This window comes from Alligator sinensis, unplaced genomic scaffold (assembly GCF_000455745.1).
Source record: "Alligator sinensis unplaced genomic scaffold, ASM45574v1 scaffold1719_1, whole genome shotgun sequence".
In the NCBI taxonomy this organism is placed as follows: domain Eukaryota; kingdom Metazoa; phylum Chordata; order Crocodylia; family Alligatoridae; genus Alligator; species Alligator sinensis.
Window position 1 is genome coordinate 512525 of NW_005842507.1, and position 23035 is coordinate 535559.

The 23035-nt window shown below is 45.5% G+C and overlaps 1 protein-coding gene across 9 annotated transcripts in view; it reads right to left on the reverse strand.

Annotated features, from left to right (window-relative positions):
- UBR4 (ubiquitin protein ligase E3 component n-recognin 4) overlaps window positions 1-23035 on the reverse strand; it is a 101452-nt gene that overhangs the window by 43982 nt on the left and 34435 nt on the right. For 2 of the 9 annotated variants that reach the window (XM_025213122.1, XM_025213130.1), the window contains exons 38-61: window positions 22529-22756; window positions 21975-22145; window positions 21685-21867; window positions 21210-21368; window positions 19599-19751; window positions 18649-18876; window positions 17295-17452; window positions 16044-16215; window positions 15183-15384; window positions 14900-15063; window positions 14091-14307; window positions 13463-13679; window positions 11679-11711; window positions 10397-10460; window positions 9787-9921; window positions 9001-9175; window positions 7619-7759; window positions 7196-7317; window positions 5572-5683; window positions 4072-4286; window positions 3747-3924; window positions 2955-3059; window positions 1595-1732; window positions 713-887 (exon numbers count right to left, since the gene is read on the reverse strand). In XM_025213122.1, the coding sequence (XP_025068907.1) occupies window positions 713-887; window positions 1595-1732; window positions 2955-3059; window positions 3747-3924; window positions 4072-4286; window positions 5572-5683; window positions 7196-7317; window positions 7619-7759; window positions 9001-9175; window positions 9787-9921; window positions 10397-10460; window positions 11679-11711; window positions 13463-13679; window positions 14091-14307; window positions 14900-15063; window positions 15183-15384; window positions 16044-16215; window positions 17295-17452; window positions 18649-18876; window positions 19599-19751; window positions 21210-21368; window positions 21685-21867; window positions 21975-22145; window positions 22529-22756 (3845 nt within the window). The remainder of the gene's footprint in view (window positions 1-712; window positions 888-1594; window positions 1733-2954; window positions 3060-3746; window positions 3925-4071; window positions 4287-5571; window positions 5684-7195; window positions 7318-7618; window positions 7760-9000; window positions 9176-9786; window positions 9922-10396; window positions 10461-11678; window positions 11712-13462; window positions 13680-14090; window positions 14308-14899; window positions 15064-15182; window positions 15385-16043; window positions 16216-17294; window positions 17453-18648; window positions 18877-19598; window positions 19752-21209; window positions 21369-21684; window positions 21868-21974; window positions 22146-22528; window positions 22757-23035) is intronic. The other 7 variants (XM_025213123.1, XM_014523582.2, XM_025213127.1 and 4 more) reach the window with 7 other exon arrangements.

Consider the following 23035-nt stretch of genomic DNA (forward strand, 5'->3'; position numbering starts at 1 on the left):
ATTCAGATCTGAGGCCCTTTAGACATCCTACAATAAACATAAGACTCCAAAGCATTACAAATAGCAAACCCTAACACATCAGCAAAACCTCAGAGCAGGAATCAATGCCTCCCTCACCAGTCTGAGGTAAGGAAATTAGTAGAGATGATCCAGGAAAGCAAGAGAGACCAGTGACAGACAAGTAAGGTCAAAGGCAAAAACCCCCCCAAAACCCAAAACCCAACCAACTGTGGCGTCAAGGAAAAATTCGATTACTTCTCTGGACTCAAAGCACAGTTGCTTTCCCAGCACAAGTAGTGGCTGGGAGAAACTGACTCAGAACACATATTCTGAATCCATTCTAATCTGCGGACAGCACCAGTGGGCAAGTGACTGTGTATCTACAAACAGGAAGGGGCAAAAACTAATGAGAAACTGCAGCCAGGTTACAGCAGACTTGGGTAGAGATGGCTCATGCTATTTCTACATTGAACTGCACAAGTTACCAACCCCAGGTTGAAGTTTTAGTGGCTCACTAGACTTACTGGACTACCTCGGATTGCTCTTCCCTGCAAGCATAAGTCTTGCAGGCAGCATCTGATAAGGACACTTACCAGTTACATGCAAACAATGCTCTGCACAAAGCGCCTCTGAATGAATAAGCAGTGTTAGCGGCATCTGGACAGGCCCCCCCAGCCCTGCACTCTTTCAATGGGAAAATAAAGCCCCTCACCTGTTGCTTGTGTGGACATCTCCCTCAGCTTCCCCTTCCCCTTCTCCTTCTGAGCCATCCCCTTCCTGCTGTCCTGTAGTGGTGCTAATAGCACCAGTACTTGAGCTGACACTGCCAGGCCCAGCTGGGTGGCCCTCAGCTGTGGTGTCACCATATGCGCTGCTGCGGCCAGACACTGCAAAAAGAAGGAAAGATAACAACAGCCCTACTGAACCTGGATCTGGCCGATGCCTCATCGTAAACTGCAAAGCTGAGCCATTATTTGAGATTCTTGTTTTATGGATCTGTAGCGGGTGGGGGTGGCAGTGGGGAGGATGTCTGTGGGTATCTTCAAGGACAAAAAGGAGCTTTAGTTGCATAGCAATTATTAACAGATCTTGTATCATCCCCATCTTTGTTTCACAGATTTAGCTTGTCCCAAAGGGAGACAGATTTAATGTGGAAGGCTTAGAGAATGGGCAGTTTAATGAAAACAACTTCCGAATGCAGCCGTGACCATTAGAAATACCATGAATGAGCATTTTTCACAAGATGTAAGGCAGTAGTCCTGTGTCTTGTTCTTATTCCAACGCAGGCAAATTCATTCTACTTGCTCTGCATTTCAGCAAATATCATTCTATTCTTTACTTCTTGCTCTAAATGCTGTTTAGTAGTGGGCCATTGAACAACCTTCGGATGGTCCACACCACACGGGGAACTACGAAGAGGGACAGTGAAGTGACTGAGTACATGGTTGGTAAACAGTCTGGGTTCCTATGAGACTAGCAGTGAAACAATGCACAGCACTGAGCACTTGGAGCTGAGATTCCCCTCTAGCCCAATCATCCAAGACTATTTTGTTCTAGCCGCACCCGAACCAAGTCAGTCACCAAGAGATATTACCACTGTGCTCGCCAGCCACCGAGTCCACTGCGCTGCCCCCGCTCTCGGAGCCCACGCTGCCACCGTGGTCAGCTGGCGAAGTCCGAAGAGTAGAGCCATCTGTCGCAGCTGTGCTGCCTTCATCATCCGACGCTGGAGCTAAGAAAGTAACGAGAGCTGTTACAAGTAAAAACAGTGTCTTTATACAACTCCAAAAGAGCACATGCTAGAGAAGAAAAGTAAGAACAAATTATTTGGTTTCTGTCTTATCAAAAACTGAATAAGAAGAGTTTCAAAACATCCCTCACTACCTCTAGCTCAGTGAGACAGCTGTGAAGAGATAAAGGTCAGGAAAAGTCTGTGGTCTGTTTCCAGTAAAGAAAACTTGCCTATCAAACCAACGGCTGTATCAACTCTGGGAAGAGTTCTACTAGGCTGCTGATTAAATGCAAGAGAAAAATTGCTTTGGTGGCTTTATTACATGAAGAGGAAATCTCTTGCTGAAATTACATACAGTTTAAATCCTTCCAAAAAAGAGGACTGTCCGTAGAACACTATCAAAATTATAAAACCAACCATAATGGCGGTGCCCTTGTTATACCCAAGTTCAGGAGCAAATCTGGTTTCACGGTTTTAGTTAGATATGATGGGTTCAAGTTTCCAAATGGACCACAAAGGTTTGACCTCTGCCAGGGCACAAGCATTGCTCTGCTTGGGCACTGATTTAACTGCAACATCTGCACACCTAGGTGGAGATTGGTTACACTTGTAGTTGACACCATTAGTTAACTGCTGTGACCACAGTGGTATACGCAAAGGGCCTGAGCATAAGCATAGGCCCATGCACAAGGGAAACCAGATTTTGAAAGACGCATGCTGTGCTTGGCTTGCAGATGCTCTAGAAAGCGTTAAAGAAATAGCATATCCCTACTATGTCTTTAGAGGCACAACAGCAGAGCAAGTGAACGTTTCACTGCAGATCTAGAGACGGGAAGTTGTCACTTGACTTCAGTTTGGAACCCAGCTGTAACTGGGTACCTGGTCATTCATGCTGGGAAGTCAAACACAGCTGGACTTGATGCTATATCTGTGCTGCTGGCTATTGAAAGGGGTGTGCCATAACCAAGCTAGCCTGATGGGCTGCTGTGTAAGCCTTAGAACAGACTGCTGGTAAAAAAAATAAAAATAAAAAAATGCCAATTTCCTTCTGAATACCAGACTTCCGGGGCCAAATGCACATTTTAAAGCAGGCAAAGCCCGCGAGTAAAGGAAACCCTGCTTGTCAAAACCATTTCAGAAGGACTCGGGGACCTGCAATGCAGGCAGCATAGTTGTGGGATTCAAGATGGACTGCGCTTAACTCCTTGCAGTGAACAGTTACCTGATGCTGTGGTGTCAGAGAGAGTTCCAGCATCAAGAGAGGAAGAGCTGGGGGCTTGGCCAGACAGTCCCAAGCTCTGCAGTCCAAGTGCACTGCTGCTGCTCCCTGCAAGAGAGGAAGAAGCATTCGCTCATATTGCCGTCTCTGCTTAAGTGCTGCTTCTGCTTTGAATTCCTTCAAAACAGTTCTAACTGGTTTTTGTCTCTTCTCATACGACCAAACCATCCCTTCACTTCCCTGCATGCAAACCTCTCAAGCTAATGATCTCCCTTCCCCTGTCACACTAGTACTTCCTTTGGTATCGGCCCTTTAATTTGGATAGCGTTTCCTTCTCTTCCTACACCAAATCTGCCACCACCTACTCCCCCCTTAGAGACCTCTTCCTCCATGAAGGTCTTAACTGTAACTTGGCACTGACAAAAACTTTCCATTATAAAATTAAAAAACTAAAAATACATGTAACCATAACTTCCCTTCATCCCTTAAGAACAGTATGGCCTCTCTCTCAGCTTAGTGGGTCTCACCTGCTCTATTTTCAATGCAACTCAGCCTACTTTGTCATCTGAGGCAGAAAGAATAATCTTGTTGCTCAGATACCGGTCTGGGGGTCTGGAGACATGACTCCGTTCCTCAAACTTCCTATGCAGCCTTTGATGAGAGCAGGATAGAATTTCCTTTTTATGCTTTCTAAGGGAATTAGATCTCAAACAGGAAATCTAATAGGCGAGAGACTCCCTTAGGCACTTTGAAGTGGGATTTTAAAATCGGCCTCCAATGACATCTGCATCTTACCTTGCTGGTCTTGCTGCAGGCTTAGGGCGATGGCCAGTTCCACCATTGTTTCATCATCTGCATCTGGAGGAATGTCCAGCATGGGTGGGAATCCCTCTGCTCCAGCCAGAAGAGCCTCCAGGGGAGAAGGGTTGCCATTATTCACATTTTCAGAAGTCTCCAGAACCATTGACTCAGACTGAAAAGACGGGACACAATAAACTTCTACCAAACCACCCCTGTCCAATAGACCAACCATGTCCAATGGAGGACAAAGGGCTGGCCTGCCACAATTTAACAAAACTTAATGACTTTTAAAATGGGGAAAAAGCCTCTTTACACTCACCACCATCTCGAAGTCCCCATGATCAACCTCGCTTTGCTCCTGGCTTTCCTGTCGAATATGCTCACCATTTGCTATCCCCGAGGTCTGCATTTTGTCTTCTGCATCATCGTCGTCATCATCATCCTTATCTCCTGGACCACAAAGATACCATTCACAAACATATCCGTTTCTCCGTGTGGGAGACCCAGGACTACTATCCAAATTCCACTCCTGTTCTGTTATTAAGACAGAATGCTCGGCATCAGACTGCCTCCATGCAAAAACACCCTCTACCAGAGGAACACAACTGATGGGGCTCCACAGGGAGTTGTGCACAATCATTTTTGCAGTGATGTGAAGTCTCAAGGGAACAGAACATGAGGATTCTTCACCAATTATATGGGGGACTCTCAGGAACGGAGAGAGGGCCATAAGGGAAGACATTTAAATGGCAAAACCCCTCGTACAACACTGCTATTTCTAGGTCACTGTTTAAAACAGACGGGCCTGGCATAAGGAAACAGAGCACATGGAGACTCTGGTCCTGGTATGGTCAAAAGCAGCATCTCAAAATTGCTTTGAGGAGATCTACCAGCTTGCCCTCAAGGAAGCTATTTCCTGCTTCCCTCATCTTTCTAAGCAATGGCTAGAGCATATGTTTTTTGGTGTTTGTCTTCTGCTTTGGGGGTGGAGAGGGTTGTGTGGAAGAAAAGGAAACTGTGGAGACTTCTCAGATCTCAGAGGATGAACTACATTTAAGTAAATGGAAGAAGAGAAGAGAGAACTTCCAAAATCTCACTATGCCAATCTCCTTAACTACATTTGGGAAAATGAACACTTATATTTTATGGGACAAACTCCCCACGGATTGGTCAAGGGACTGGTAAGGGGAAAAGAGCTAATGCAATTACAAATCCCGCTGCTTTCAGCCTGGGATGAACAATGACAAGTGTTCGCTGACCTACGTGGTAAGTTGGTGGTTTCAGTGCTTGCTATTGTTCTTGGTAGATGCGGCAAGGACCGAATAGCTGGATTTTTATATGGCCCTTCCAAAGCAGTAAAAAGGTGCAAGGAAAACCTACACTGTCCTCTTTTTATCCACAGTACTTCTGTATCCAATGTGGCATATTCCACAAGCACTGTGCAGCATGAAAAAGACCAAAAAGACTTCTCTCTGAGATGCTAATTTTACTGAGAAGCACACACTGATGGCCGCATTATAAACCCCTTAATATACAGAGAGAAGTATCATTGCCGCTTGGAGCATCAGAGACTAAAAGGTGCAATGGTGCAAAACTGTAATTAAAGTAGGAATACGGCAGAGGGATCTGACAAGTGAAACATGTAACACCAAGAAGAGAGATCAGCTTAAAAAAATCAGATTTGAACTTTTTTTTTTCTTTTATAGGACTGGCTTCCTGACACCCCATGGAAAAGCTCATGACACTTGCTCTTAGATGAACACCTGCATACAAGTAGCTCAGATCAGTCAAAAACAAAAGGTGCCAGGACTCTACATACCCATGGGAGTGTTACTCCGTGGAGAAGATGGCAGAGTCACATGTCTCCGTTTGTTCCTTGGCCTCAGTACTCTGATTAAAGCTTGTTTGCAAGAAAAACTCACCGCTGGATCCTAGAATGTAAGCAGACTACTTGTGAATCTTCTGCAGCTTTAACTACAGCTACACAGTCTTTGGAAATCAAAATCAAAGAAACACCTGAACATTTCTCTTAGCCACCAAGCAAGGGACATGGCACGGCCATTCATAGCCTTCCTCCACCAGAACCCTTTCCTGAAGGCAGCTATATCTCAGTACAGCTATATGGCAAGTATTGAGAATACTCATCCACTCATATTTTCTCTTTTTCCATTCATTTCTTCCCCACTATATTCTCAATCTCTGGTACAAATGACATAATTCTGTGTAGATATAGAGGATGTTTCCATATAAGAGGGTTGATTGTTCAGTTTTGCTAGTTTTATTTGTATGGGATGGCTTAGATTTGTATAGGGATGATCCTGCCTCAAGCAGGAGACTGGATTAGATGACCTCCAACAGTCCCTTCCAGTTCTACTTTATTTTTTATGATTCTGTAGACTACCTCCTTGTTATGCAGTAGCATAAAAGGACATTTTCTCACTCATCAGATTTGCTGTTTGATCAAACATGAAAACAGGGGTCTTTTTTCTCTTGCAAATATTAAAATGAGCTTCCCTGGCTTTGAAGCTATACCTATAATGCCTCACAACAGATGCATGGAACTAGTAATTGTACATTGCTCTACTGAATGGACATTAAGCTTCAACCACGTCTTCAGAGTATTGTCCAAACTACCTTCCCATATTGGGCAAAGGAAAATAGCTGAGTAAGAGATGAGGCACTGGCAGGCTGCTGCTTTTAGGAAACTGGACTTTCCAAGCTCAACAATGTCAGCTGATGTTCCAGGATTTAAAATAGTTAGCAAAAATAAAAGCTCTCATAGCCCTTACAGTCATGAGGATAGCCTTTAAAGGAGTATGAAAAGACTTGGTATTTCACTCCATTTGTCAAAAGGCTGAAACATCAGTTCAAAGGCATTAACTGTTCCACTTTTCCAAACGCAGTGTTAGATGCTTTGGCTAAAAATGATCATCAGTGAAAGAGCAAAATGACATCAATAGCTGGCCATTATATGGCATAACTATCTAATGTTTTTAATCCACTTCTCACGTCTTACCAAGAGCCCCAAACCTCAGCTGTTGCCTACCTAAAGCCTCTAGAGAAACTCTCTGACAGTTTCTGTGAAGGCAGCTGTGTGCTCATTACAGCAGAACGAAAATCAACGAAGACATAAAACAAATTGTGTTTACCATCAGACTAAGCAGACTCCAGGGTATTGTGCTGACCGCACAATTCATTTTTCAAGTTTAATTGGGGAAAAAAACCCAACACCCTTCCGTTTCATAATTCATCTGAGACTGCTAGAGAATATCCAGGCTGCTGTGGAATCCAAAGGCCTGAATTAACTCGAGCTGGCCATAAGGGTTTGACAGCATCCTTTCACAACGCACTAGTTGCCTTTCTTCTCATCCCACACAAAAGACTCTATTCACACTGCTAGTGGTACAGGATTAAAAGCATACAGCACCAGTAGGATTACATACAGGACAGAGTAACATCTGCATGTAGATTTTGGATGCAGTATTGATACAATCCAGTTCGCATGTGCAGTACCCATGGATAATATCCACCAAAGCATTGACTGTGGCTTCAACGTGAGTCAGACCTAAGGAGAAAAGAGAACAGGGCAGTGAAATGGAAGAATAACAATTTATTATTTGAACTACAAGTGCTTCAGGAAAGGTCTTTGATTATGCCCATCTGTAGCAGCAGACTCTTGACGTCATAAAAAACAACACATACAACTCAAATAAACCAATATGGGTTTTCTATTAGTATCACTTAAGGTGCAAATGTTCAAGGCAATCTCAGGATCTTATGACTAAGCTTCCCATCTGAAACGGAGCCTGCAAAAGCTTCAAAATACAGTTTTCCCAATAGTAAAAGATGAAGCTCAATGAACACACCTGGCAGGCAGGCAGGAGCCAGGAAGGCATTTTTGGGTTTTGACGCATGTAGCTTCCAGAAGTGGTTGACCAGCTGGGTAATAAAACTACAACCATCTCCTTCAGCATGCTTCTGGGCTTCCTGCCCTTCTTCACCTGCTTCTAGGAAGGAAAAGGAGCAAGCATCAGAACTGCACCAATGTACAAAACAGAACTCTGGGTCACAGAAATTAAAGGAAAAAAAAATCATACCAGTCTGACTGTTTTACAGACATAAGGAAACAGAGTTCATTTAAAGCTAGAATTTGCTTCTTGAGACTGAAGTAGTGTCTGCCTCCTTGGACATTTCCCTTACAAGAAAGCTCTAGAGAGATCAGGGGTTCCCAACATTTAATGTGCACAAGGGCACACACTAATTTAAAAGAAAAAGAAGTGGGCGCCAATATGAATATTAGAGTTTAGAACTTAGATCAAGCCGATCATCTCATCCATTACTTAGAATGGCATTAGGCCCACAACTTCAAAATGCAGCTTCCCTTTACTTTGTATTTCTTTTGAAGTTTTATCCATGGCGCCCGCGTTGGGAATCGCTGCTCTAGATGGCCTGAGATCCAATTACCTGAAAAAAGTGCCTATCCCACCACTGCCTAAAAGCGAATACACCTTCCAGGTGTTAATCTGACAGTCAAGCTTGCCATGGCTGGTGGCAGGGCATTCCAAAGGAAGCAACCCCTGCAAATCTGTTCCCTCCAGTGGTCTCTCTTGGTCCAGATTCAGCACACTTTGGAGCACAGTGAAAAAATGGATTGTTTGGCTAAGTTTCTTTAATTGTTAGTTTCATTGTTTATATTGAATTTTTTTCTTAGTTTCATTATGTCTATTACTGTGAAATTGTGGGAGGTGTGGACAGGGATTATTAAGAAGCAAGGTGCCACAGAGTTCACCTGAAACTGTCTGATGAAATAGATTGCTCTCATCACCAATGAATCCAATTATATTTTTATTTCTATTTCACTTTTAAACCTAGTAGAAGTAATGTGTACAAGAGAGCGAGATGGGGCTCTGTCTCCCCACAGCAATATCCAATCTCTTTAATATCTTTGCACAGGGTGTAGTTTGGGACACTTGCCATCAGCACCACTTGATGGCATTTTCTAAATTCGATACCCACTTAACGGCTATTTAAATTGTGCACAGAATACCTAACTGCAGCTCCCCTCCCCAAGTCTGAGAGACAAGGGGGGGCTATACATATCTTCAGATCTTTAGATGCCGTGGCATCTTTCATCATTCATGAGTGGCTGAATGTAACTGTGCATGGTCCTCTGCACCATGAAATGCATGTACACAAATACACACAACTGGAAGACTTAAACAGAAAAAAAAAATCGAGGTTTATCCACCTGCTTCCAACTGTGGCAACTTCGACTCTGTGAAATGAACCAGGTTGTTTGGCCTCATAATAGCGATGGATCGAGCAGTGATGACCAACCTCTGAAATACTTCAGGGTCAAGATCCTTCCCTTCTTTGCTAGAGGAGCTCAAGTATTGAATGGCTTTGCTTAGCAAGGCCTGATCCTGCAAAGTGAAAGAGTGACAATGGACAAAGAGAAACAGCAGAACAGGACTACCAAATATCTGAAGAACCACCGCAGGAGAGAACAGGCAGGACCACTCAGAATCCACTGCTATGGACTTCATTACTGTCTTCACACAGAGTCGATAGCATGGGGAACCACTCAGTAACAGGCAAGTTCCTACATGAGAGTCCATTTTAATTTCTCGGTGCAGCTTAGCAGGGGGTGAAAAAGTCTGTCTGCTGGTTAGCCAAAGCTCTCTGCATGCGCCTGCATCTTCATTGTACAAATATGTTTTCAGATTTAATGCAATTTACCTGATACATTTCTACAATGCCCTGTTCACAGCTGGTTGCCCTGCAGACTCTAGACCTATGGGATATAGCTTGCAGGCAAACTTAGCTCATTGTAAGACTCTAATGCGTCTTCCCCTATGCCCCAACTTCATACCAAGTCTTCAAAAGTGTCCTGAACGTAGAGCTCTCTGATAGGGAGAAATGCCAGACAGGCAGGAGTCGAAGGGAAGCTGCGTGCAGGCATGCTGTGCTTTGGTGCACTCTGTGCCTCCAACCACACTGCCTGGTAGCAGGCTTGGGAAACCTTCCTGCTTACCTTGTGGTTATGGTATGCTGAGCGGCTGGTGTGCAGGCTAGCCAGGAGGCTCTTGGTCTGCTGCTGGACGCTGGAAGGAGCTGGCATGGACAGGAGCATTGTAGCCAGTTCCTGAGCTGCAGCCTTATTTTTCTCCTGCTCCCAAAAGCACAAACAGACTTCAGTACATTCATTGCTTAAAGGTGATGCAGGCAGCTAAGTCTGACCTCTGAGCCCAGCCTTTTTCCACTATCATCTCCCTGTCCCTAAGGGCAGCAGAATTCCTCTGATCCACACTGCCTTTATTGTCCAGCTAACCTTATCACTTAATATTCCAACGGCAGTTCAGAGTTATACCGAGGAAAGGTCCTCTTCAGCTTGCTAGGCTCCCCCACTGCTGGTTTCACAAACAAGGCATTAAAGCCCCCCTAGGCTGAGCGCAAATGCCAATTGTCATTTAAACAAGTTGCAAATGCTTTTCGCCAAGTCAACTTTCAGATCGCAGCTTAGAGCAAAACGGATGCGGCTCTCTTCTGGTATCAGGCCCCTAGGGCTGCAGGAGCTGCTGCTGATCGTGTCCCTCCCTCCCTCAGCTCCGAAAGCTCAAGCATGTATTCAGAAAGTTACTTGCCTTCTCGTTGACTGGTCCTACAGCAAAGCAGCTTTCCAGCGCTTCTAAAGAACTCACTACTAGCCTGAAGGGAGAAAGGAAAGCAGGCTTGAGTACAGCAACCCTTCTCTCTCCTTAGCACTTTGCTTTATGCAGGCTACAGTCATGAGTAGCTCAGAGACAGCTAACGAATGCCAAGTACAAAATCAAAGCATGATAAAACCTGCCACAGGCACCATGCATATCATTTCATTGTGTTACAGACCAGAGTTAAACCTGGCTCACGCTCACAGACAAACTTAGGACTGCTTTAATAATCCACAGCTGAAAGACAGGGGCTTTTCTCTACCAAAGAGGATAAAACATTTCCTTACGCAGCCTGCAGCAGGGATAACTTGGATTGTCTTGACAGTACCAATTCACCATGGCCCACAGACGTACATACGACTGCAGATCAAGGGTTGGTGTGACACATGGGAAAAAGCGTAACCGACTTCTCTAAAGGACCAAGATTCTGCTCGCTTGTTATTTTCATACAGGTTGCTCTTCCCAATTTAGAGTTTTAGCCCAAATGCTCCAAAAGTAAAAATTAGCTGCACTCTGAACACCTAAGTGTAACCCAACTATAATATACAGCTGTCCAGTGGTCTGCATTCAAGCGTTTTTGATACTGGACAGGTATGTTAGCATGATGCCTGCAGAGAAAATCCTAGTCAGGACTCGCAGTCTTGTGCTGGTCCTCTCTTGCTGCGCTACTTAATACCTTGCTACTCAATGCCTGAAACGCTGATCTCTGACACGCCAAAAGGAGCAGTGCGACACGGCAGGAGAGAGTAACACAGAGCAGGGAGCCAAAGAGGGCAAGGCTACCAGGACAGGGAAGGGAACACGTGTGACAGCATTAAACGCAAAGGGAGAGAGCAGAACATAAGATCAAAAACTTGGTAGAAGAAACACCATAGGAAGTGGGCAAGTTCCCTAGTCATTTGTCTGGTGAAAAATTAACGTTTCTCCTCACAATCCCTCTGACTGCATAAACCAGTGGGGAAATTGAAAGGTGAAAAGAAGCAAGGAAAGATTGTGAGCAGAAGAGTCTGGTCAAGCAGACAACAGTTATACCATATGAAGCAGAAAGTCGCAATCCACCTCATCTTTACATTTTGCTAAATCATCTGCCATGCAATGACCAGAATGTAAAGAAGCAAAATGTCACTTAAAAAAAACCAGTCAACAAAAGCCACATCATGTGTTCTGCCTCTCTGACACACACTCATTCGTGCAGAGAAAAGGATGGCATACTAACCGGTCCAGGGTGGTTAGGGACTCAGTTTCAGAACTTTTGGGGAGCAAAGAAAAGGAAAAAAAAAAAAAAAAAGTGTGTGAAGCTCACAGAAAACTACCTAAAACACATTCTAAGCAAAAGGCAAATTAAATGGGGAAATCAGGAAGCTGGGAGAGCAATTTATATATAGCAATTCCACGCATGGATCCTACTATTTGGGCAGCAAACACTGCCTGAACGGCAAAATAAATTACAGGGGAATCCAGGCCATCTAGCACAGAGAAGCCAAGCACACTTAAGGCACACCTAACTTCTCAGGAAATGCCCTTCGCTCAGTAATTCCTGATAGTGGGTCATTTTTGGGCTGCTGGGCATTTTGTGATACATAAAAAAATGCACGTAAGAAAAATTATTTTCTCTGATTACAGTCTGGCTCTGCATTTTATGAAAATGTAATCCCTCTGCTCCCATCTCCACACCGAGGGAGACACCTTGTGGAGACAGGACAGCAGGGGACGGAGAAAAAAAAATAGACCAGTTTCAAGAAAAAACAAGTTCTAGTTTAATAAAATACAAAGGCATGTATTATTTTCAAAGATAAATGGCTGTTTGGTGTCCAACTCTCCTTGACTTGCTAGGGGGCTTTAAGTGCCTACAGCCTGTGCCTTTAAAAACATCCCCCAATGAAGCAATTAACCTCTGCAGTTAGTTAACACCAGGTACGAACTTGGCTAATCTTTAAGCAGCATGCATTTCTCCCTATGCCAAGTCATTGACCCTTTTTCCCCCCCATTTCCTTCTGTCCCCATCAGCCCTGAGGCTCTGCAATCTATTGCAAGGAATGTAAAAACCTGAGACAGGGATACAGATGGAGTGAAGGGAATAAACCCAATAAAACAGAACTAACATGGCGATTCCCAGACTTCCTGGACCAATGGACACAGTCAACCCTCAGCTTTTCCTACCAAGCACCCTGGATGTTTTATCTTCACTTTTTTATCTTCACATTCACTAAAAACGGCAGGTGGAGTCTGGTGTAAGGCCTAGTGTAATACACTCCCAATTCCCTTTATGATCTGCCCCTCAGTTGGATACTGGCAAACATCCAGGACAGGCTCCTCCTAGAACAGGGGTGGGCAAAATACGACTTGCGGGCCAGATGCAGCCCGCCAGGCCACTCTATCTGGCCCGCGGGGCCCCTAAGAAATTTAGAAAATTAATATTAATCTGCGCCTGGCTGCCTGTCATGCGGCCCTCGATGGCTTGCCAAAACCCAGTAAGCAGCCTCTGCCTGAAATAATTGCCCACCTCTGTCCTAGAAGCTTTCATGTTCTAATGGGTGGAAACCACTGATTTAGGAATACTTTACCATATTGCTGTGAAAGGAGATAGAAGAACACATCTGCAGAAAAATCTCACAAAAACTAGACTAATGAAGAAACGCTGGCTCAGGGGCAAGCTTAGATTCAAACAGGCTCTAACTTTTGTGACCTCTGTAAAGGGTCCCAGATTTAACTGAGACAGGAGGGAAACAAAAGCCTCTTGGGCTTCTGAAAAACTGGGTAACATGCAGGAGAATGCACCAAGCTCCATCTGGGCGCTTAGAAATGAGCAGCAGGCAGCCACTGTAAAAAAATATTGACCGATTCTTCAGTAACACAACAGGATTTTGTCACGTCAGGGACAATGAGAAACACTTAATTAATTACTAGTAAAAAAAAGCTCCCAGCTACGACTGCTGTGTAAGCGCACCCACAGCCACTAGCCTCTTTCAAAGGCAAACAAAAATCAGATTCTATCGATACCTTTCCAGGACAGTCCCACTGGCAGTTGCAGGTGTAGCAGCTTCTGTATCTCCAGTACCATTTCCCTGATTGAGGTTTGGGGGACAAACATTGCTCACTGAAGCAGATGGGAAATCCTCCGGGGGCTCATCAGGCCAGCCAAACTGTTCTTTGGTCTTGCCATAAATTTTGATGGAATCCATCATTGTGACTCCAGCAGGGTCCACAGAGGCCCCAACTGCAATGAGAGAGAGACACAGAGAGACAGATATTACTGTTATGTAAAAACTGCATTGCTCTTCCCCAGTACCAACCTGCAGAAGGTTCTATACTCAGTTAGCCCTGATGCTCTTAACGTCATTCAACCCTTCTGCCTCATTTTGAAGTTTCTCTCTCCTTGTTTTCTCAGCTGAGAATCCCTGTAATTCAACTAAAAAGGATGCCGATTTGTCCTCTGCAATGAGTGGCTGGACCCACTATAAGCAGCTAACTTTACACAGAAACCTAACAGTACTGCAGTTAGAATTTAGGCTACAGCCATGTCAAAACAGCACCCAGAGGAATCTCTGCCAGTCAACGAGTGAAATGCAATATCCCCAAGACAGCCATCACAGATGTTTAAGGAACTCAGCCAACATCAAACACTTACTGAAGATGGTTAGCTTTTTGTCTGCTTGAAGGGCTTCTTCTCGAGTGAAAGGGAAGTCAAACCAACGAGCCCTGGTCATGTTCAGCTGCATGGTGCGGCCAAAGATCTCCAGGTAGGAAGGAGCCCGCTCAATCGCCTGGGTGCCAATCTGGATCCGCATGCCTGTCATTACCATTGTACTGTTGTTGTTCGTGACTTCAATGGTGAAGCCGCCAGGCTGCAGGAGATAATCACAGGTTGGGAAAGGAAAGCTGAAGAGAAGTGCTGTTAACCACGTATAACCCAGGACTAAAAGCCAGGGCACTAAAAGCCACTTTACACTACATAATGGGCAGAACACTTCTTGGGATTAACATTTGGCTTCTTACACTACCTAAGGTTAAAAGTAACCTGCTGGGAAGCACTGTGTAGAGAAGCTGATAGTGGCTGACTCAAAGGCCTTGTTAGATAGGAGCTCATCTGCTCTATTTCTAGAGACCAGAAGCAGAGAAAGAGATAGCAGCAGAAAGAAGCAGGGGGAAAAATAAACGAGCAACAGAGTTGAGGAAGAGATCCTAAGGAGTGAAGACTGGCTGTGACTGAATGCCAAGGTGGTCCTCAGGAGGACTGTGTTTGAGCGCCCGAAGTCCACATGCAGCTGCCTCTGGTGACTGATGGGGCTGGGTAACTCAAAACCCTGACCAGCTGCATTCATCTGAATATAGGCATATGTTTTTTTCTAGAACAGTTGCTTATGGCTTGATGATAAGCTCAGCCCCTGGTGCCAGCATTGTATAAATGCCCAAGAACCCCTAAGTTGTCTCACTTACCTTGGTGTTGGCCACATACATGCCAGTGGAATTGAGCCGGTGCTTTATCTGCTGGGCATTATAAACCTGCAATAGGTCATTGCCTCCAAACTCCACATCTGTGAGCTGCTGGTTGTGTTCAAAGAAGTCAATGGGGAAATTCACCTGACTGGAGGTGCGAGTCGCTGGAAAAGATGATAGGAAGCAGCTCAGAAAAGAGACGTGCCAGGCCAAACTAAGCTAACGCACCCTCTTATTTCTCCCCTGGCAATATAAAAGGAACATAAAAGGAAAACAGCCTTACTAATAGCAGCCGCTTTGCGTTTGCGAACTGGCTTCATGATGCTGATGACGCTGCTAGGCTGAAGAGAGGGCTGAAGCCAGTAGGATGTGTTCTCTACATTGGCCATGTAGATCCTCAGGCTGCCATCTTCACATAGGAGGATCATGGTGGTCCTCTGCTGCTCATTACATGCTGTGTGACGGATGGCCACCATGTCCTGGATCTGAGAGAGATCATCACATGGGTTGAAAAAAAAAAAAAAAAAAAAAAAAGCCTAGGCAGCTACTGCCTGAGAGAATAAACTCCTTCAGACTTACCCGGCTGACTACCTCTCAGAATAGGAAGCCGGTTTGTGTACTGAAACCCCTGCTGTTTGCAAGAGCAGAGATGGCAGCCCTTATCAGCAGGACACCACTGATAAGGCACTCTAGTAAGCAGCTGTGTGCAGAGCCACATGAAAATGGGTTTAAAAAGCCTGGAAAAGCACAGGCTCAGGGGCGACCTGATGGCCACCTATAAGTTTATAAGGGGTGTTCACCAGGACCTGGGGGAACGTTTGTTCACCAGAGCGCCCCAAGGGATGACGAGGTCGAATGGTTATAAACTCCTGCAAGACCATTTCAGGCTGGACATAAGGAAGAACTTCTTTACTGTCTGAGCCCCCAAGGTCTGGAATAGACTGCCGCCGGAGGGGGTTCAAGCGCCTACTTTGAATGCCTTCAAGAGAAACCTGGATGTTTTTCTTGCTGGGATCCTATGACCCCAGCTGACTTCCTGCCCCTGGGGCAGGGGGCTGGACTCGATGATCTTCCGAGGTCCCTTCCAGCCCGAATGTCTATGAAATCTATGAAAACGCCAGAATAAATAAGAACACTGACTAACCTTTGCTTTAGCTGGCAGGGTTTTAATCTCCTGGATGAGAAAAGTGTCTGGCTTCACCATGACCACCAGAGGAACACCTGTGGTCTGCTGAACACAGCACACCAAGCCGGGATGGTTCATCACCTCAGACCACTGACACAGTGCTGGGGAGGTCTTGCTTCCACCATTTGAACTGCATGAGAAGGAGGCGGCCAGGATCACATTATCTCATTAAACAGCTATATGCAGCACCATACAAAATAACCACAGCCAGCAAGGACTTTCCTTTCAACCAATAAAGGCTAAAACACCTCCCAATTAACTCAAATGAATCACCACAAACATCTGGGAAGTGCGCCAGATTATCACCAACGAGGAAACTGAAGTAGATAGAGGTCAAAAAGGTGAGTGGCAGAATTAAGAAGGGAGCTCAGCTCTACCAATTTCTAGTTCCTTAGCATACTTTGGTATATAAAATTCTAGTGACCTTCTACCCACAAACAGAAAATTGACCCTTAAAATAGTTCGGAACTATATTTTCACTTTTACATCACTGACAGCTCTTATCAGGCCACCAGTAATCCAGAGGGACAGATTGAATTTTTTATCGGCACAGTCAGGTTATAGAAGCATCGATCTCAGTGCAAAGACTTAACTGTTAACAGATGCAGGGTCCCTACACTGTAACGCTGCCTTATCGCACACAAAGGAAAATGTTCCCGGGAACATAATCATTCAGACAAGAGAAAGCTGGTCTGCAAGGTATCTGTTTTGTGTCAGGCTATGGAGGCTGTGACCTGAATGTCTAGCTCTGGCTGGGAGAAGAGGATACAAGTGCTTTCTTCTTGCCATTTTTCTAAACTAAGAGACTGGTTTCCCTTGGGGGAACCTGGATATGCACAATGCTTGGGGCCGCTGCAGTTCTGGTGCTGAAAGGAAACAAAAGCTTTCCTGGTCTGCAGCCCCTGCGAGGGTGGATAATCTCATCAGTTCCAGCTGCTGCACCATTAGCAGCTCCACATTCAGACAGCAAGGCTGCTCCAAAGGCACCTCTCTGCTGCGAAATCAGCATAAGTGCATACGCAGCTGCTATAGGAATGTCTGGGTTAGATTTCAGTCAAACCTTTCTGCAACTAGGGAGGGTAGAGGCAGGAAGGCCATGTAAAAGAGTAAGATATTGTAACTGGAGGGCTGGTTACATCACTGGCTACAGGAGCTGGGCTCTTTCAACAGCCCTAAGAATGGCAGGAGGAACCCTAACCCCAGTCTCACCTCTTAATGTTGATCGGGAAAAGACGTTGCACCTCCAAAGTTGCCCTGCTGATTGTGGCTGCAAAGGATTTGCCTTGGCAATAACTGAAGAACAGCATCTGTAGGACATGGGAGTAATACACCGACACACCACCTCCTGCCACCTGGCCATTACTGTCCTGCAGAGCAAGGAGAAATCCCAGCACTTAATACACTTTTGCAGAGCTTCAAAGCAGCCAGAATTTGACATTTACGACCTTGTAAAAATGTTTCAGCACCAGCCCAAATGATCACATCTTGGCCCCCCTGAGACAGCAGCCAGTAATTTCTCACTAAGCTCAATGGTGAACTTTCATCACCTGATACTTCGGAAAGCTTTTAGACAAGACAGATTGCGCATGCAGAGGCTAGAGACAGCATACTTTAGTGCTGGCATCTGTGCAAGAGAATGCTGGCTAGCAGCCTCACATAAACCTCCCCCCTTATCTGGTCCCAAAAGAGCTCCCCCTCTCTTGGCCTACATTTCTGCTCCTATTTTGGAGCAGGTTGAGCGAGTGGTGTTGAATGGGATGATTTGCCAAAAGGGCACCTGCAGTGAGCACCAGTACTGGGATGGTGCCAGTAAAGAACAGAAGCAAAGATTCTCAGCACTTTGGTAGACCCTGCAAGATAATCTCATCTATTCTGGTGACTGAACCCTGATCAGTGCCTCGCTTCTGATGGCAGCGCTGCTCCGAAACCATCCCCCTGCTGTGAAATCCTGCTGGGCATAACTGCAGACCAACCATGGAAAACACGCTTGATTTTCTAGATGACTGGATCAAGAGGTTTAATTTCCAGCACCACCCCACCCCCCTTCCCACCACCCTCTGAGTGCCAGGATATTTCTTTCCTTAGAGAAAGTATTGATCTGAATCAGGGGTGATCAACCTCCAGCTCACAGGGCCATGTCATTTGGCCTGTGGGGCTTCTCGCATATCTGGAAATCTGGAGGCAGGGAGAGCAGTGGCAGCATGAATTGAAGCAGCTCTGGAAACAGCAGCAGTTATAATGCTGCCGCCACTCCCCTGCCAAATTTCTGGACAGGTGGGGAGTCTCACAGACCAGACAACAGAACCCTGTGTGATGGATCACACTGGTGCGCAGGGTCACTGTGGCTGGATCCAGTGTGCGGGGTGAGTCAGCATGCTGGACTGTAACTGCAGGATCCAGCCCATGCACCAGCCCTGAGCCACTCATTCAGCCTGTGGGGTTGGAGGTTGCACACCACTGAATGAAATCAAGGAAAGAAAAGGATGCTGCCGCCTGTTCCTTTCAGGAGCAGAAGGAGAAAATAAACCATCGCTGCAATGCAAGAAGAGAAAACCACCATTACCTTCAGATCCTCATGACTGACTTCAAGCACATTGGTGACATAAAACGGTCCGTGCTGGGCACTGCTTGCCTCCTCCATGAGCTGTGTGTAGATGTACCCAGCAGAGGACATGATGACTATGATGTTCTTTCCCTCCTCGTTGAACAGAAAGGTAACATCCCTGATTTTGGAGCTTGGCAAAAGGAAATAGAAGGTTGGACTCAAGGCGTCTACTGAAAGGTCGTAAATCTGTGGGTGAAGGGGGGGAAGAATTAGCAAAAAGCCCATAGAACAGCCTTTCCTCATGGGTCACAATGCACTTCAAGTGCTGACCATGCAGTGCCAGAGATTCTTCCTATAAACATGCAAGTACTTGTGCAGGAGGACAGCTGAATAAAGAACCACCCCAGTAACCAAAGACCCACAAGCTGCATTTTTCTTTTAATTTTTGGCAGAATAAAAGAAATATTGGCCCCACACTTCAAAAGCAGCCTTCAGTTTTGGGTGTACAAATGTTAGGCAACCAAGGCTAGATTTGAAGAGGCACCAATGCTCGCACCTGAAGGCAAAGGGACTCAGAGGTGTTCAGTACTTCTGAAAACCATATGGGAAGTGTCACAAGTCAGGCACTTGGAACACAAGGTGTGAGACTTGTCTTTTTAATTGCAACAAAGATATACTTTGCCATTATAATCTTGGGGTTTTGTTTTTTGTTGGGGTTTTTTTTTTTTTTACTGTGAACTGCCCTTGTATTGTAGAGGGTAGAATACAAATGTAACAAAAGAAGGAATAAATATACATATTTAAAAGCTAAAGATAACATTATTGCCCTTACTAGCACACAACAGCTTCTAATTAAGACCACTGCGACATTTCGACAAACATGCCAGTGAGTTTGGCAGCTGCCAGAACCACGTCAGTTTAGGGAAAAATGAGGAACAACCAACAGCACCAGCAGCTGGTGATGCTACCTTCACAAAGTCTGCAGTTACAATAGCAAGCTCTGTCTGAGACCCAGGAAGCCAGACAGCCTTGATGATGAAGTTGCCTGTGGCCAGCTGGGGATGCAGTACCAAATGATCCGAGACAGACCCAGAGCTGCTGAACGTTAGCACATGGCAGTCCTAGGACGAGAGAGAGAAAAGTAATTAAACTTAGCCAACTGTCCAGTTGGGGGGTGGGAATCCAGACCCGAGGAAGAGTACCTTTCACCCGAAAACTTGTTTAAGATCTTTCCCAAGCAGCTGATCCAATAAAACATACCATGCCCTCAATATCCTTGCCTCTCTCCTCCAGCCCAGAGTCCTACTAACGGATTCACAAAACAAGAATCCAATCCTTGCTTTTCAGATGAATGCGTCTGCCTTTTAGAGTTTGTAAAAACGTTTGAAAAAAAGCTCGCTCTTGGCTAGCATGTCTTTTAACTGTGGGAACTGCACGAAGCTTCAAAAGCATGCAAAACAAAGACCCACTGCTCAGCACTGGACGTGACTACAGACTATATTTAAGTCGCATTCATTTCAACTATCTTATTTGTGCAGATGTTTAGTAGGGGTGTGCGAAGCGGGCCATATTTAATTCGGATTTGGCCTGATTCAGGGGATAGTGATTTAATACGTTGATTTGGATCACTGTCCTGATTTGATTTGGCCGAATCCGAATCTGAAGATTTGATGTTGATTCAGAGAATCAGCGATTCGGACATAGACACAGCTTTAAATGTTTTTCTACATACCTCGAGGTACCAGGCACGGCTCATGAACGCTGCAATGGCGGGGAGGATAGAGCGTCCCACAGGAGCATGGGGTGGCCCCCCCGGCATGCTCAGCAGTGGACTCCCCCCGTGCTCCCCTGGCTCAGTGATCGGCTGTGGGGGGACTCTGGGTGCCTCCCCAGACCCAGGAGGCACCAGTCACCGAGCCAGGGGGTGGAGGTCCCCCGCGTGCTCCACGGCGGACCTAGAAGTGGACCAGAAGTGCTTCTGGTCCTTCTGGGTCTGCCGCCAAGCGCACTGGGGAGCCTCCTGCGCTCCCGTGAGATACTCCATCCGCCCCAGCATCTCAGCAGTCGCGAGCTGCCTGGTATCTTGATGTATATAGAACAAACATTTAAAAGCAGTGTCTATGTTTGAATCATCAAATCTCTCCAAATCAATTCAGAGGGTTCCAATTCGACTCAGAGAGATTAAAGGGTTTCTCGATTTGATTCAGATTTGGAGATTCAGCTGCCAAATCAGGCCGAATCTCTGCTGAACTGAATCAGCAACCAAAGCTTCACGTAGCCTTAATATTTAGCTTCTGTCGCACCAACGTACAAGCGGCTGAGTGAGTACCAGATAAGGAAGTATTTTAGTTGGGTATTATTGTAAATAGTTTAAAATGACAAATAGGATTCAAGTAGTAAATGAAGCTACAGCTAAAAACACCAGGCAAGTGATTCAAGAGTTGAATGCAGTAGCATATCCAGCATATCTTTTACAGTCTGCTGTAACTCTATAACCCGTCTCCTTGGAAGAGGTGCCCCATTTGCACTGAGACTGCGTTTCCAAGCAGTGAAGGAGCTCTTACATGCCAGAACCTCACCTTCAGTCCACACACAGCAAGGTAGTCTTCCTTGCAAGGATTTCCTGTTAAGCTCAGCACAGTAAAGGGAACTGGTGCAGAGGCAAGGCGGGTGAGAGTCAGTTTCCTTTTGCTGGAGTCCGCTTGTTTCAGCAATGCTGAGAGCTGTAACACCGTAATCTAGAAAACAATGGAATCAAGTTAATTCTCCAACTCAAAGATCACAAACATTCAGAGTATCCAGGGTCTCATATAACCCCATCAGTGTCCCTGCAGCAAGCAAGACTCCCCCCCCCATTTTAAGGATGAAATACTCACTCACAGAGGTTTTCCTATTTAATTGTTTAGACTAGAGAGTAACCAGTTCTGACAGTGGGAAGTCCAATTGATTTTCTGCTTACTGTACAACATTTGAAGTCTGCTTCCTTTTACTTCAGAGTATAACTGTACAGTATAGCACAGTACTGGTCCCGAGGTGCATCCACTCTCAACTCACCTTGCCCTTCTCATGACTCACAGCCAGATGCTGGCGGCGCCCATGAGGGGAGGAGAGCACACACATCGCTACCCGCCTCAGCACATGAGCACTGATGAGCTGTCGGATTGTCTGGCCCTGGTCACCACTGTAATTCATTCGGACATTCTCAAAGGCACCTTCTTGAGAGCCAAGAGTTGGGACCTGAGATATTGAAAAAAAAAGAAAAAGAAAAAATGTGATTCCTACATTCCCAAAAGCCTAAATACTTAAAGCAGACATTTCAATCAGCAAGCCTGCTCGTAACATACCATCAACTGATCTGTCATCTCCACCGTCTTGTCCACAGCATGTAGCTCATTCAGGGCTTGCTGTGCCCGGCTGCTGCTTCCCATGGCTGAAGCCTGCTGGAAGTTAATCTGAATGGCCTCCATTAGGAAGTTCAGCATCTCCAACACCAAAGGAGCAAAGGAGAAGTTGGCCTGCAAGAAACAGACACAGCAAGTAAAGCACAAGATATAACCTTGCAACCTCCTTAGAACTTCACAAGCAAGGTGGATGTTGAGAGAGCATTTATGGGCTTGTTATGCAAAGGAAAAACCGAGAAATACATAGCTCATCTAATATCCCCTACAGCCTACCACACATTCACTCTGCATCAAATACCAGTATGAAACACAAATACTCAAAGTTAATTCTCAACCTTCCCTGCATTAACAGTATCAGCATGGCTCTAAATCAAATGATAGGAGCATTTAAGTACATGGTGCTGGCTGCTGGAAAGACAGCTTTTTTTTTTTTTTTTGCTAGGAAGATAAAACCCTGAGGTACTGTTCCCGATTGTCAAACGCAATTTGAACTGTACCTGGGATTGCAGCTCCTCTCGACAGCCCTCAACATTTCTACACAGGCTGCTCTTCTTTGGCTTTTCTTCATCCGGACCCTTCCCCTCACTGATGGTGACCTTGGATTTCTCTGCTGGGGAGGTGGTAGCATGGCGGATGACACTCTCAGGCACTCTGGGTTCACTCTGGAATGCAGATTCCTTCATGGTGGAGCTCATGCCACTACTGGGAGTTCTCTTCACCAGAGCCTGGAAAAGATAAAGCAAACATTGAGGGCCCAGTTGTTCTTTAATATCAATGATAAAACTCTTACTTATTTCAACAGGAGTAAGAATAACTCCTTAGGCTATCATGTGTGAGAGGTACTAACATTAGCAGCTGCTGGGAAACTTCAGAGGAGCAAGGATCTGATAAGCGGTCAACATAAAGCTGACCACTGAAGCACAAGTCATTTATGAAGATTCACAGCTGTAATCTGGACAAAGACCTGCCAGCAAACATCCTCTTCGTGAATGGCATGAAGTTAT